The following is a 12796-nucleotide window of genomic DNA, read 5'->3' as shown; positions in this document are numbered from 1 at the left end:
TCTTATGACTGACCCAGAAGCAGCAGCCCTGAGCACAGTATCAGCAGCATCATAATACAAACTTTAAGGCATATTTACTATACGAGATATAGATATAAAACAAGCATTCAAAAATGTTTTTCACTTCAGAAAAGGGAAGGTTAAAGGTTACCGTTTGAAATGCCCTGAAATACGGAGACTGAATTGTGGATAAAACAGACTTACAAGCCCAAGATGGCAATTTTCCAGATAATTCCCTTTTCTCCAAGTTATGGGGATCTCCGAGTTAGCATATATAAGTTAGGAGCTGGGGGTGTTAAAGAAGAGCAAGGTTTGAGATTCTCTCTTCTGCAGTTTCAATCTTTTTTTTTTCCAGAGTATCAGTGGAGTGTCAACATTTCAATAAAGAGCCAAGGTTAACGGTTAACTCTGTCATATTCTCAACAGACAGAAGTAAAAAAACATTAACACGTGAGCCTGGCTCATTTAAAATTCTGAATGTTAAACTGACAGAAGAATAAACTCTCTTCCCAAAATTGTCAAAACATTTCCCATCCTTGTCACAGTGAATACGAATTAGCATTAGTAATCTGTCCAGAAGAAATAATTTTGGAAAGGGAAAGCACTACGGGATCTGCCTTGGGGGTTAGAAAACAAATATTTGCGAGTCTGAGGTACCCTGTAATACCTATCAAACCTCCTAGGGGCAGGAAAATGGCAATCAGGTAAAGTACTGACTGTCAGAAAAACATTCTTTAAAGCAGATAAAACAATAGGATATTGAGGGATATCCATATGTAACAAATTCTTATACATTTGTTGGATGACAGGAATTTCATTCTGATCTCATCAAGAAACCTCTTTCACTTTAGATAAATTGTTAGAAAAAGAAAGTCTTATGGAGGGAAATCTAAAGCAACACTTTCCTTGGCATCAGATTCAACATGTTGTGAAGAAAATCATGAAGCACAACATTCTCCTTCCAATCCCAGCTCTTCTGACTGAAAATAAGACTTGGAAAGAGAAATACCTCTTTCTTTACTTCCTGAAGAGGGAGTAGGTAAACAAAATGCAAAAATTAACTCCCTTGCAAATCCCAGTATATTTTCCCAGTCCACTGAAATAGAAACAGGAACAAACAAGTTTTTTTTTACTTTTTTTATTTCTTTTATTTCTTTTCTTGGTAAACTCCCTGGAAAAGGACTGACCCAAAGCAGACACACTATCCCAGGGTTCAGGCTCCCTTTCCCAGCAGTAGACCTTCAGCTGCCCTTTCTCTGAGACTGACAAGAAAGGTTCTTCCTTGTCCAAGGTGGAAAACTCTATTCCTGCAGAAGATGTGTCTATTCCTTGGTCCTTATTGGCTGTAGATGCTAAATCCAGAGTAACCACATAAAATAAGCAGCAGCCGAGGAACCAAAACAGGCCACAGCAGAGTCCTCTATTGGCAGTCTAGGGACAACCAGAGCTGTGCTGACACCTAAACACTCCCTGACAATTTTCTTTTTTTGTAGATGGGGGAGAGAAGAACAGAGGATACTTGTAACCGTTTCATTGGTCCAGTCAGAAAAGAAGTCTCAAAGATGTTTAGCAGACCTTATATGAGTTGGCAAACTCAGTGCAGGATAAAAAGATGGTTTTGAGGTCAAAAACAAAACAAAAAAAAAAAGGCCACCAAGTCCTGTTCCTAATACATAAATTCTGTATCAGTATATTAGAAAAAGTTAAAAAAAAATAAACAACAGATTTAAAGACAATATATTTCCACAGGCAATCCACTGCTACAGAATGACAGTCCAAACAAAATAAGTTTACTAGTGTAAATAATAATAGTTTCACAGAAAAAAAACACTAGTTTTCCTCAGAAAGATAAAATAGTGGCAGGTTTTCCCCAGCCTTGAAGTATCGCTAGCTTTCCACACTTCAGCAGCAGGAAAGCTCTGAAGCTTCTGGCATTCTAAGCACCTTTCATCTGGAACTCTGCTTCAGTACCTTGCAGTTAGATCATGATGGAAGACAGACTTTAGTTTTGATAAGCTGGTCATTTGGTCTTATCATTGGAAGTATATAACCTCAACAGCTTAGGCTACCATAGCAGTTATCTAATGTTGAGCATTGACTTTTCCAGAATTATAAGGTAGCCATACTTGCTAGTTAAACCCATTAACTACAATTTCATTGCTGAATCACAAATTCCTACTATAAACGGTACTGTAAAGGATAACTGCCCTCATAGCACAAATCTCTATAACTATACAAGTTTCAAGAGAACTGATTAAATAGCCTAAAAATAATTCAAGTTGCAGTTTGGTATCAAAGAGACATCATCTTTTGGGAAACATGAGGCAGAGTTGTTTACTGAAGTCAAAAGACAATGCAGTAAAATAATCTTAATGCGTGTTTGTGTTTTACAGTCTTCCTGCTGCTCTTTGCTTGTTTTGCTGAGTTACTGAATGGACAGAGTAAGGCAACCATAAAAAAGAAGCTTAATGTTCTACTATGCAACCCCACCACCCCGCTTACTAAGCCAAATTGTTAACAAAGCAAAACAAAATAAAAAAATAAAATAAAATTATATATACCTGCTACTTCCTGGAGATTGGAAAGGTGCATGTTTTTAAAATAAGAAGATGTTTGTGTCTGTGTCTTTTGGCTTTTCCTGGTTAGGGGTCGCCACAGTGGAACTCCGGTCCGCTAATGATTAGTAGTAGAGTTTTACATGCTGGCTTGCCAGGCCTAACGCACAACCTTCAACGAAGGAACGCCCGTTCACACATGTCGCCACACAGAAGACGCTCTAACTGAGAATCGAACGGGCAACGTCTAACTGTGAGGCGACAATGCTACCGCAGCACCACCACCGCAGTATTTTAAAATAAGAAGATAATCAGCTGTAAAGCATAAATTCAAATACTGTGACAGATTACTTATGCATACATTAGAAAACTAGCATGGCTGTTCAGAAAGGACATCAAGGAATTTTGTCAGGAAAGGAGCATGTTTCAGAATGGACTGAAATGGGCAGTTGGAAGGGATATGAGGAATGTGGTACACAAACTCAAAGGGACATAGGAAAACTGGCTTAGAAACGGTACCAGGAAAATGGCATGAAGACTCCTCCTTGGGATTTCTCTGGGTGTTCTGATTTCTTCCCAGCACCCAAAAGCATTGCTAACTTACTGGCTAAACTAAGCTGTTTGTATATGTATTGTAATTACCCTTGAACCTGTGGCCCTATTATAGGTGAAAAAATTCCTTGGATCCACCTACATATCTAGCTAACAAACAAAAAATACTGTGTAGGGATATTGAGAAATTTACAGCAGGGTGGAAAGCAGGTGGAAACAGGTTACCTAAAGGAATAAAATAAACAGAAATGATACCCAGAACTGAGTGAGGACATAATAAATTTAAGCAGCTCACAAATGTTTAATACAACTCTAAAACCTAACCCGACAAATACACATGTACCCATACATCAACAGGAAGAAGGGGCATGCAATGGCAGCAATGAGCCAACCAGCACTTTGTCAGTGTTACTTCCTTCTTTGTAACAGAAACTGGCAGGGACTGTGGCCATGTTATTACATTAAGCAGTTCTCAAAGAAAAACTTCTGACTGAAACATAAAAAGACACTTAAAGAACCACACTACTCAGACACGGTAGACAAAGCAGCTTTCAGTGCACCTTGAACATTTTGCAGTGTTAAGCCTGCTTACATCATTCCATGTGTTTGGCATCAATTTACAACTTCTCATGCTCCAAAGCAGAATGGGGAATGCCACACATGGGTGGTAGAGTAACTCAGTGATTACAACTTCTGCCTCACACTCCTGGGGTCTGCAAATGTACTCTCTATCCATACTGTCTCTTGTATGTTCGCCATGTGTTTCAGTTGGTTTCTCGGGATATTCTGGTTGCTGTCCCCTCCCCAAAAAACTTCTGGTTGACTGACTTATAAACTGTGTATTCATATTACATCTAGCTGTGCCCTACATCATGGGTTACAGCTAAAAAGGTCAATAAACTACAAGTCCAGTTACCTTGTTAATATATTAATAAATTAAAAAAAAACTATATATACAAACACACACACACACACACATATGAGTCTACATTCTAGTCTGCACTCCTCCTCCTCCCACAATGGTCTTTGTGTCACCATACTGACAAGGCCAAAAAAACTATAATTTCAGGTGCATTGTCTCATCATGTACTTAAAATATGAGGGATACAAATCACTTGGTAATGAGACTATCTATGGAGACAGTGTTTCCTTTCCACTAACTCCCTGTGATTGTTTTAACTGAAAACTGCTAAAATACAGTTAAACCTTTTCCCACGACTGTAAATAAAAGGTTTTTGTTACTCATATTAATAACTTGTTTCGCCATCCGCTACATTGTATTGCGAAAGTGTAACAATGCTTCTCACTTCTCTGGCTAATGTGCTTAGTCACTAATGACTAACAGTTCACACTTCACAGATCAGCTAGGTGTTTGTCAGCTTTCTGATATGTAGTCTGGAGTATGACAGGCATGCTGAGAAACATTACTTTGCAAAATTATGCAAGATTGCAGTTACAAAGACGTTGTCATGTTGGCTTGCTCTCTGCTACCTATGACATAAAATGGACAAATTAAAAAGTAACTGGTACTTCCTTACATATTAAGTTAAATAAACCTGTGAATATAGGAGGGACCTCCTGAATGAGGTAAAATGAATGGAATGGTGGACTTGTCTTTTAAGCAGGTAATGTCCACAGTTAAAACAAAACAGACAACATACAGTCCGTGCCCTTTAACTACTTCGCTTCTGAATTAGGCTAATAGAAACCTAGGCTCTCATGTATTTTTCTTTAAAAGAAGTATTTATGTTGTTTGTTTGTGTCTTTTGGCGTTTCCCGGTTAGGGGTCGCCACAGCAGAACTCCGGTCCGCTAATGATTGGCAGTTGATTTTTACATACCGGCTTGCCAGGCCTGACGCACAACCTTCAACGAATGTACGCCCATTCACTCATGTCTCCACGCAGAAGACGCTCTAACTGAGAATCGAACCGGACAGCATCTTACTGTGAGGCGACAATGCTACCGCAGCACCACCACCGCGGGTCTGTATATTTACTTATTAATTTATTTATTTGTTTTTGTTATTTGTTAATGCAAAACATAGTACTGCAACTACCTAACAGCAATGCAGTTTTAAAGCAATCCCCCCATGTAGAAAAGTAGGACAACAGGAAAATATGTTATCAGCTAGTCAATACACTTTGCTGATACCTTGATCTATAGTAATCGGATCAAAATGCAATAGAGCTGTAAATTTATTTTACTTATGTGGGGAGGTGTCAAGTAAGTCCCACTTATTCTTACCTGGAAAAATACTTGCTCCAGATAGAGGCAATGGGATTTGTTCAATATTAACTGCAGCATTCCATTTAGCATGTATAACTAGTAGCCTTTTATGTGTGCCTGGTACATATAAAAAAAAAAGAAATAGCCACTAGAAATACAATCATATGTAAACATTATAGGATAACATGTCTTCTGGATGTACTATTCATAATGAATACTGAATAAAATAAAAGCCCTTAACCTTCCAGCTTTAAGGACTAACTTTTTTTAACATTCAGGAAGTAATATGCGCTATTTCTTCAGCAGAAAACACAGATATTTCAGCTACTTTGGTAGCACTGCTTTAGTGTCATTCATAAACACAGAATTCACTAAAATTACAATACGTTTCAAATCTTTGACTATTACCTTATTATTTCAGTTCCCACCTTAAAGGTAAAGACACAGCCCTTGTGATATATATGGCGCATGGTGCCTACACATGTCATTTGATTCTCGCTGTGAGCTGAAAAAGTACAGCTGTGTACCTACCATAAATGTAGATGTTGGAGTGTAGACACTGCTGCAGTCATTACACTTGGGTTATCCTGCCATCAGGCAGTTCCCCAGTCGGCCTGATTTCCAAAGTCTTGGTCCGGCGTCAGTTGCTGTCACTTCTTCCCTGACGTCAGTGCGCCAGGGGTATATAAGATGCAGCCGATGCCCTTTTCTTCAGTTTTTCTTGCCCCAGATGTCAAGTGCCCCCAAATAGGTTAACCTTTCAAATTGCTAGTAAAATATATAACAGAAAAGCAAACAACCATTTTCAATTACCAGCAAATACTCCCTTAGGAAATAAGGGTAGAAGACCTAGGTATGTACCAGAAAGTAAGAGGGGAAGGAGGGAGGATAACCTGGACTGCAGCAATGTCTACACTCGAACATCTACATTTATGGTAGGTACAAAACTGTACTATGTTCATCGTGTTACACTGCTGCAGTCATTACACTTGGGTGGAATCCCAAAGCTGAGGTAGGGAGGCTGGATCTATAAGGCATTAGGGGTGGCTATAAGGCCATGCAGCACAGCAGTGGCAAGGCCAGCTCTGGATTTGGAATATAAAGGCAAATGGTAATGTTTGGTAAAGGTATGTACAGAACTCCATGTTGCTGTTTCTAAAATATCCTTGGTAGGCACTCCTCTGAGGTAGGCAGTGGAAGTGGCTGTTGCTCTGGTGGAGTGAGATCTAATGCTGTTAGGTACAGGTTTCCCATGGTGGGTGTAGCAAAAACGTATACAATGAGCTATCCATTTTGAAATAGTCTGCTTTGAAATGGCTTTTCCCTGTGCTCCTGCAGCGTATGCTACCAATAATTGCTCAGATTTTCTGAAAGCTTTGGTTTTGTCCAAGTAGAAGCATAACTGTCTGTGAATGTCCAAGGAATGTAGTAGTCTCTCCCCTTTGTTCTGTGGTTTTGGATAAAAAGTTGGCAAGTGAATAGTTTGGTTGAGAGCCACACTTGATGCCACCTTTGGCATAAATGTAGGGTTAGTTCTTAAGGACACCCTGTCCTGGTGGAAGATGAGGAAAGGTTCCACTGCCATTAGTGCCTGTAATTCTGAAACTCTTCTTGCTGATGTTATTGCCAGCAGCAGAGCAGTCTTCCAAGAGATGTATTTTAATTCTGCTGTGTTAGCTGGCTCAAAAAGAGGTAAAGTTAATTTTTCCAAAACAAAGTAGAGGTCCCAAGTTGGTGTAGGTGCTCTACGGGGCGGGCTCATGTTTTTAGCCCTCTGAGGTACTGTTTGAGCAAAGGATTTGAAAAAAAATTGGTGGATCCGTGTTGTAATGAGCAGAAATGGCTGAGGCATGAATCTTGATGGATGAGAAGGAGAGGCCCTTGTCCAGCATCTCAGTTAAGTATTGAAGTATCTGAGGAATGTTTGGGACAAGAGGGTCAAGGCTGTGTACTTGGTTCCAGGTACAGAATCTCTTCCATTTATCCGAGTAGACTTTCCAGGTGCTAGGCCTTCTGGCCTCCGGAATGACATCCATAACAGCTTTGGAGAGAGGCAATGCTTGCTTGGTTAAGGAATTTTCCATGCAGCTAGATTTAAGGTCTTTAGCAGGCTGTGAAGTATCTGATTGTTGTGTTGTGTCAACAGCTGTGGGATTTGAGGCAAAATCCAGGGTGGTTCTTGTGATAAGTTCTTTAAGAATGGGTACCAGTGCTGGCGTGGCCAGTCTGGTGCAATCAGGATCATCTTTGGCTCTTCCTGCCTGGCTTTTATGAGTACCTTTGGAAGGAGAGGTAAAGGAGGGAAGGCGTATACTTGTAGTTTTTTCCAGCTGAATGCGAGGTCCTCCACTTTCCATGCTTGTGGATGGTAGCTCCTTGTGCAGAATTTCTGTAGTTGGCAGTTCATTGGGGATGCAAACATTTCTATGTCTGGTTTCCCCCATTTTTGTGCTATCATTCTGAATATTTGTGGACTCAATTGCCATTCTTGAGGATCCATGATGTTTCTGCTTAGGTTGTCTGCCAGTGTGTTTTTCTCTCCTGGCAGGAACTGTGTCTGCAGATGAACTTGGTAGTTTAAAGCTGTGTTCCACAAGTTCATGGCTTGTCTGCAGAGGGGGTAGGAGTGTGTGCCCCCTTGCTTGTTTATGTACCACATAACTGTGGTGTTGTCTGTCTTTATTAGTAGTTGTCCTGGATGTAGCAGGTCCTTGAAAGATATAATTGCATTTTGTACAGCTAGCATCTCTTTTTGATTGATGTGGAGATGTCTTTGTTCTGCGGGCCACTCACCCTGAATACATTTTCCTGCCATGTGTGCTCCCCAGGCGTAATCCGATGCATCTGTTGTCAGTGTCTGCCTGGCTGTGGGTTGAGTAAAAGGCTGTCCCTTGTTGAGGTGACAAGCTTGAGCCCACCATTGAAACTCCTGTTGTAGGCAAGGAATTAGTAGTATAACTGTTTCCAAATTTTGACAGTGTTGAGACCATACACTCTTTAGGTACCATTGTAGTTTCCTCATATGCAGTCTGGAATATGGAATTAGTAGTATGCAAGATGCCATGTAGCCCAAGGCCTGCAGAATTTTTCTTGCAGGGAGTTGGGTCTTTGTTGCCCTTAAATGAAAATACTGAGTCAGTTGTCCCTGCTTGTCTGGCGTGAGATAAGCCATCTGGGCCGCTGTGTTTAAACTGGCACCCAGGAATATTATTTGTTGTGAGGGCACTAGTTTTGATTTCATTTACTGTGTACCCCAGGCAACTTAATAACTTTTTTACGTATGCCAGATGCTTTAGAAGAATGTCCTTGCTCTCTGCTTGGATTAGGCAGTCGTCCAGGTATGGGTAAATTTGAATTCCTTTTTGCCTGCAAAATGTGATTACTGGTGCCAGGAACTTTGTGAAGACCCTGGGCACAGTAGATAAGCCAAAGGGCAGTGCAGAGAATTGATAGTGCATTGAACCTGCTAGAAATCTGAGGTATCTTCTGCAGTTTTGTCCGATAGGGACATGCAGGTATGCCTCTTTGAGGTCCAAAGTCACGAGCCAAGCTTTCTTGCCCAGCATGGGAAGAAGCTGCTGTAGTGTCAACATTTTGAATTTTGGAATATCCAGGTAAGTGTTCAGAGAAGAAAGGTCCAGAATGGGTCTCCAGGCTTTGTCCTTTCTGGGAACCAGAAAGAGTCTTGAGTAAAATCCTTGTCCTTGCACTTGTGGTGGTACCTTTTGAATAGCTCTCATGTCCATGAGTGTTGTAATTTGTTTTTGAGCCTCTGCCCATTGATTTGGTGGCAGATTTGGCATTCCTTTTAACCTTGGAATAGTGTGGAAGTGGAACCTGTAACCTTGAGATATGATGTTGAGAACCCATTTGTCTTTGGTGATGCAATGCCAATTGTGATAGAAAAGAGCCAGTTTTCCTCCTAAGGGGGCTGCCAAGAGAGAGCTGTTTGGCAGCTGTAGTGGGAAGTCATTGAGACGTTTTTTTATAAGGTCAAGGTCTGTCTTCCCCTTCTTTCTGGCCTGGTGTACCGCATTGTCGAGGTCTGTAAGGGCCTTGTGTCTGACCTCTACCTCTTGGATGTCTATATCTGCCCCTTTGAGGTCTGTCTGTGACTGGAAAGGACCAATTTTTTGTTGGCCAATTTCTGCTAAAACGAGGAGGTTGAACCTGTGAGAAATCTTTGACTGTTTGCATAGATTTTGCCTTATCGTCCATCTTTTTTAATACCTCCTCTGCCTTAACTCCAAACAACACATCCCGCTGCAATGGTGTATCCAGTAATATGGCCTTAACATGATCTGGTAGCGTATGTTCTTTTAAACAAGCATGCCTTCTAATGACAGAGCTTGTAACTGCTGCTCTACAGGAGGCCTCTAAGGAATCAAAACCACATTGCAAAGTATGTTTTCCCACTTGTTCAGCTGCATGCAATAAATCCTGCATTTCTTTCAAATTAGGAGGATCTGAATCTGGAAGCATCTTTTGTTTCAACTGAGACATTAAAAATTGCTGATATTTTAGCATGTGAAACTGGCAATTCAAGGCTCTCATGGCTAAAGTTGCAGATGTATAAATGTTTTTGCCCCATCTGTCTAATGCTCTGGAATCTCTGTCAGAGGGGACTGGGTTTTTAGCTGATGAGGCCTTAATCCCTTTGGGTCCCTGAGAAATAGTTTCAGGGTCAGCAACAGGGCTTTTGTATAGAAATTTGTGAGAGTCAGGGACTCTGTAATATCTATCTGGCTTAACTGGGGCTGGTGGTAAGGAGTCAGGGTTTAAGCTGGATTCAGTGTATACATCATCCACAATTTCTAACACTAGCTGAATAGCAAGGGGTCTGTGTTGAGGCAATAAAAGGAAGTCTCTGAACCTTTTCTTGGATTCTGAGTAATCCTGGCCTTCCCAGTGGAAATGCTCCCTCATGGTATGTAAGGTCTCCCCCCAAAGGAGTAGTCCTCAGGCGGAGAGGCTGATGGAATTGACTCCTCAGCATCAGAATCCTCATAAGGGGGTAAGGAATACCCTAGGTCTGAGGATGAGTCAGAGGAGATGGACACCTGGTCTGAAGCTTCATAGTCTGCATCTTGTCTGTGCCTTTTATCTGGAGGGGGTTGGGACCCTCTGATCAGGGTGATTAGGTTTTCGGCCATTTTTAACATTTGTTTCTTAGGCATGGAAGCCTGCCCTGGAGATTGCTGCTGTTTCTTTGCTTTTAAGGGAGGCTTAGACTTAACAGAGGGTTTAATGGTTAACTGGGTAGGTCTGAAAACACCCTCTGAAGCTGTGGATTGTTCAGCTACTTCGGTTCCCTCTGTAGGATTAAGTTTGGTAATCTGAATACCAAGAGCGTCCGAAGGCCCAGCCAGCTCCATGTGGGAGTCGGAGGCGGTCTGTGGTTCTATAGAAGCGGTAGTCAGGGGCTGCGTAGGTGCCATGCTGGAAACCGGAGAACCGGCGACCGGCCTAGAAGAGGCCTCGTTGTCAGTCTTGGGCCTCGGATGCCTGTCCTTGTCCTTGCGCTTTTTATGAATTCCGGTCGTCGGACGTTCCGACGGCATGGTGTAATTACATTTTCTGCCAAAATAATGTCGGGCAAAATCAAACCGACGTTTAATAGTGCGCTTGTTAAACCTAGCACAAAACCGACAACCAGTGACGTCGTGGTCTGGGCCTAGGCATGGGATACAGTAGGAGTGGAAATCCTTATGAGGTATTTGCTTCCCACAAGAAATGCAATTATTAACTTTTACTGACATCGGTCTGAGGCAAGAAAAAGTTTCCCCAATGGGGTACTTAGCTTTTTAGAAGACTTCGGTTCTGGATTAGGATTGAAAATCTCAGGAGTCTGCTTCGGGCACCGCACGGCAAGAAAGACTGAAGAAAATGGCGTCGGCTGCATCTTATATCCCCCTGGCGCCTGATGTCAGGGAAGAAGCGACAGCAACCGACGCAAGACCAAGACTTTGGAACTCAGGCAGACTGGTGAACCGCCTGACGGCAGGATAACCCAAGTGTAATGACTGCAGCAGTGTCACACGATGAACATCAGGTATATTAATAAAACAGAGTAACAAAATATATGCAACATAAACAGGATGTGATACTAGGCTGACATTAAGTGATAATACATTTAGGCTGTACTCCTACGTCCATCATGAATATTAAAGGCCAGTGCTTCTGACTTGAAATGTAAATGTAGGAAGTCTACTGGCTATATTTCTTTAGATTTGTTTACAGACGATCTTGATGTTTCATTAAGTGCCTGCACTATAATCAGACATATTTTGTTGTGAGTCGTTCATGTTCTAAAGTGCCTTGGCATCAGTAGGGTGCACTGTATGTGAAAGTTGCTTCTGAGGGTAACTGCCATAGTAGTACACCTGGAGAAGGATGGTGATGTCAACAAGCACTTGAAGAAGTCCACAGATCCAGAACTGGAATGGAGCCTGGTTCAGAATAAAATAGCCCGTCTTAAAGGTGTCACCACTGGTCCACATCAAAACCATTTTAATGCTGAAAAAAAAAACAAAGTGAGACATGGAAATTACGTAACTGATGTAAACAGTTTAGAATATGTTATTTATTAATACTGACAAAAAACAAAAAAAAAGACAAACTAAGTGATGCAAAATGTTCAGTCATGACTTATGATTCAGTCTTTGCAATATTTAATAATGCCGTGTTGCATTTATTTGGTTGATTTTAGCACTGTTTTTCAGCCTGCATTATTAAAGAACCTCAATCTGCTTGTTACTGTACTGCTCTTTGGTTGTTGCTTGCCTTGCTTCTGTTTTATCTGTCTCCATTTTATTTTTCCCACCCACCTGGCCATCTGTTTTAATATCTGTCTCTATTTTATTTTTCCCATGCACCCGATCAATTGTTGTTGTATTCTTAAAACTTGGTCGCTTTTGAGTTGCCCACCTCTACTATAAATTTGATACAGGACACGCCTCTCAGTCCTATCGCATCAGCTCATTCTACTGAGTACAGTGAGATCATTTTGGAGGCCCCCCCCCTTAGTTTCTTAACTTTGAATTATCTTCTGTTCCCCTCCTTACTACTTAACAAAAATACACTTTATTTAGGTCTTTTTACTGTATTTGTGTTTCGTCCTACTTTATTACTTTATTTTGCTTTTGCTGCTTTTTCTTAAAAGTGTTCTATTTCATTTATTCTGCTACATTTATTACTGCTTGTTAGTAGCCTGATTAAATTGTAATTATTATTCTAAGCCTCCTAGATTTGGTTTAAGGACATGGGCTTTAGGCCAGGTATTTTACATTAGAAAGGTTGAAGTCTAGACTCTTGTGGCAGGAGAGTGTGGCCTACACTCTTCTAAGCTGGGAATTGCTGGTGAAGGCTTATTGTGCCTGTTATTCTAAGTGTCTTTATTCTGGTTTAAGCATTTGGGTTACAAACCAGTTACTTTACATTATGAAGATTTGTAGTCTAAAC

General features: G+C 41.1%; 1 protein-coding gene across 1 annotated transcript in view; it reads right to left on the bottom strand.

The window, feature by feature from the left end:
- Positions 1 to 11344: 11344 nt before the first annotated feature.
- The window catches only part of SLC66A2 (solute carrier family 66 member 2), a 1460443-nt gene continuing 1458991 nt past the window's right edge, over positions 11345 to 12796 (bottom strand). Inside the window, exon 4 of the mRNA XM_044067025.1 lies at positions 11345 to 11851. Coding sequence (XP_043922960.1) covers positions 11644 to 11851 — 208 coding nt within the window. The 3' untranslated portion in view covers positions 11345 to 11643. The remainder of the gene's footprint in view (positions 11852 to 12796) is intronic.

The sequence above is a fragment of the Protopterus annectens genome, chromosome 3.part1 (genome assembly GCF_019279795.1).
Source record: "Protopterus annectens isolate FY-2018-M chromosome 3.part1, PAN1.0, whole genome shotgun sequence".
NCBI classification, from domain to species: Eukaryota; Metazoa; Chordata; order Ceratodontiformes; family Protopteridae; genus Protopterus; species Protopterus annectens.
The sequence above is the reverse complement of the archived record's forward strand: the minus strand, read 5'-3'. Positions and strand labels throughout refer to the sequence as shown.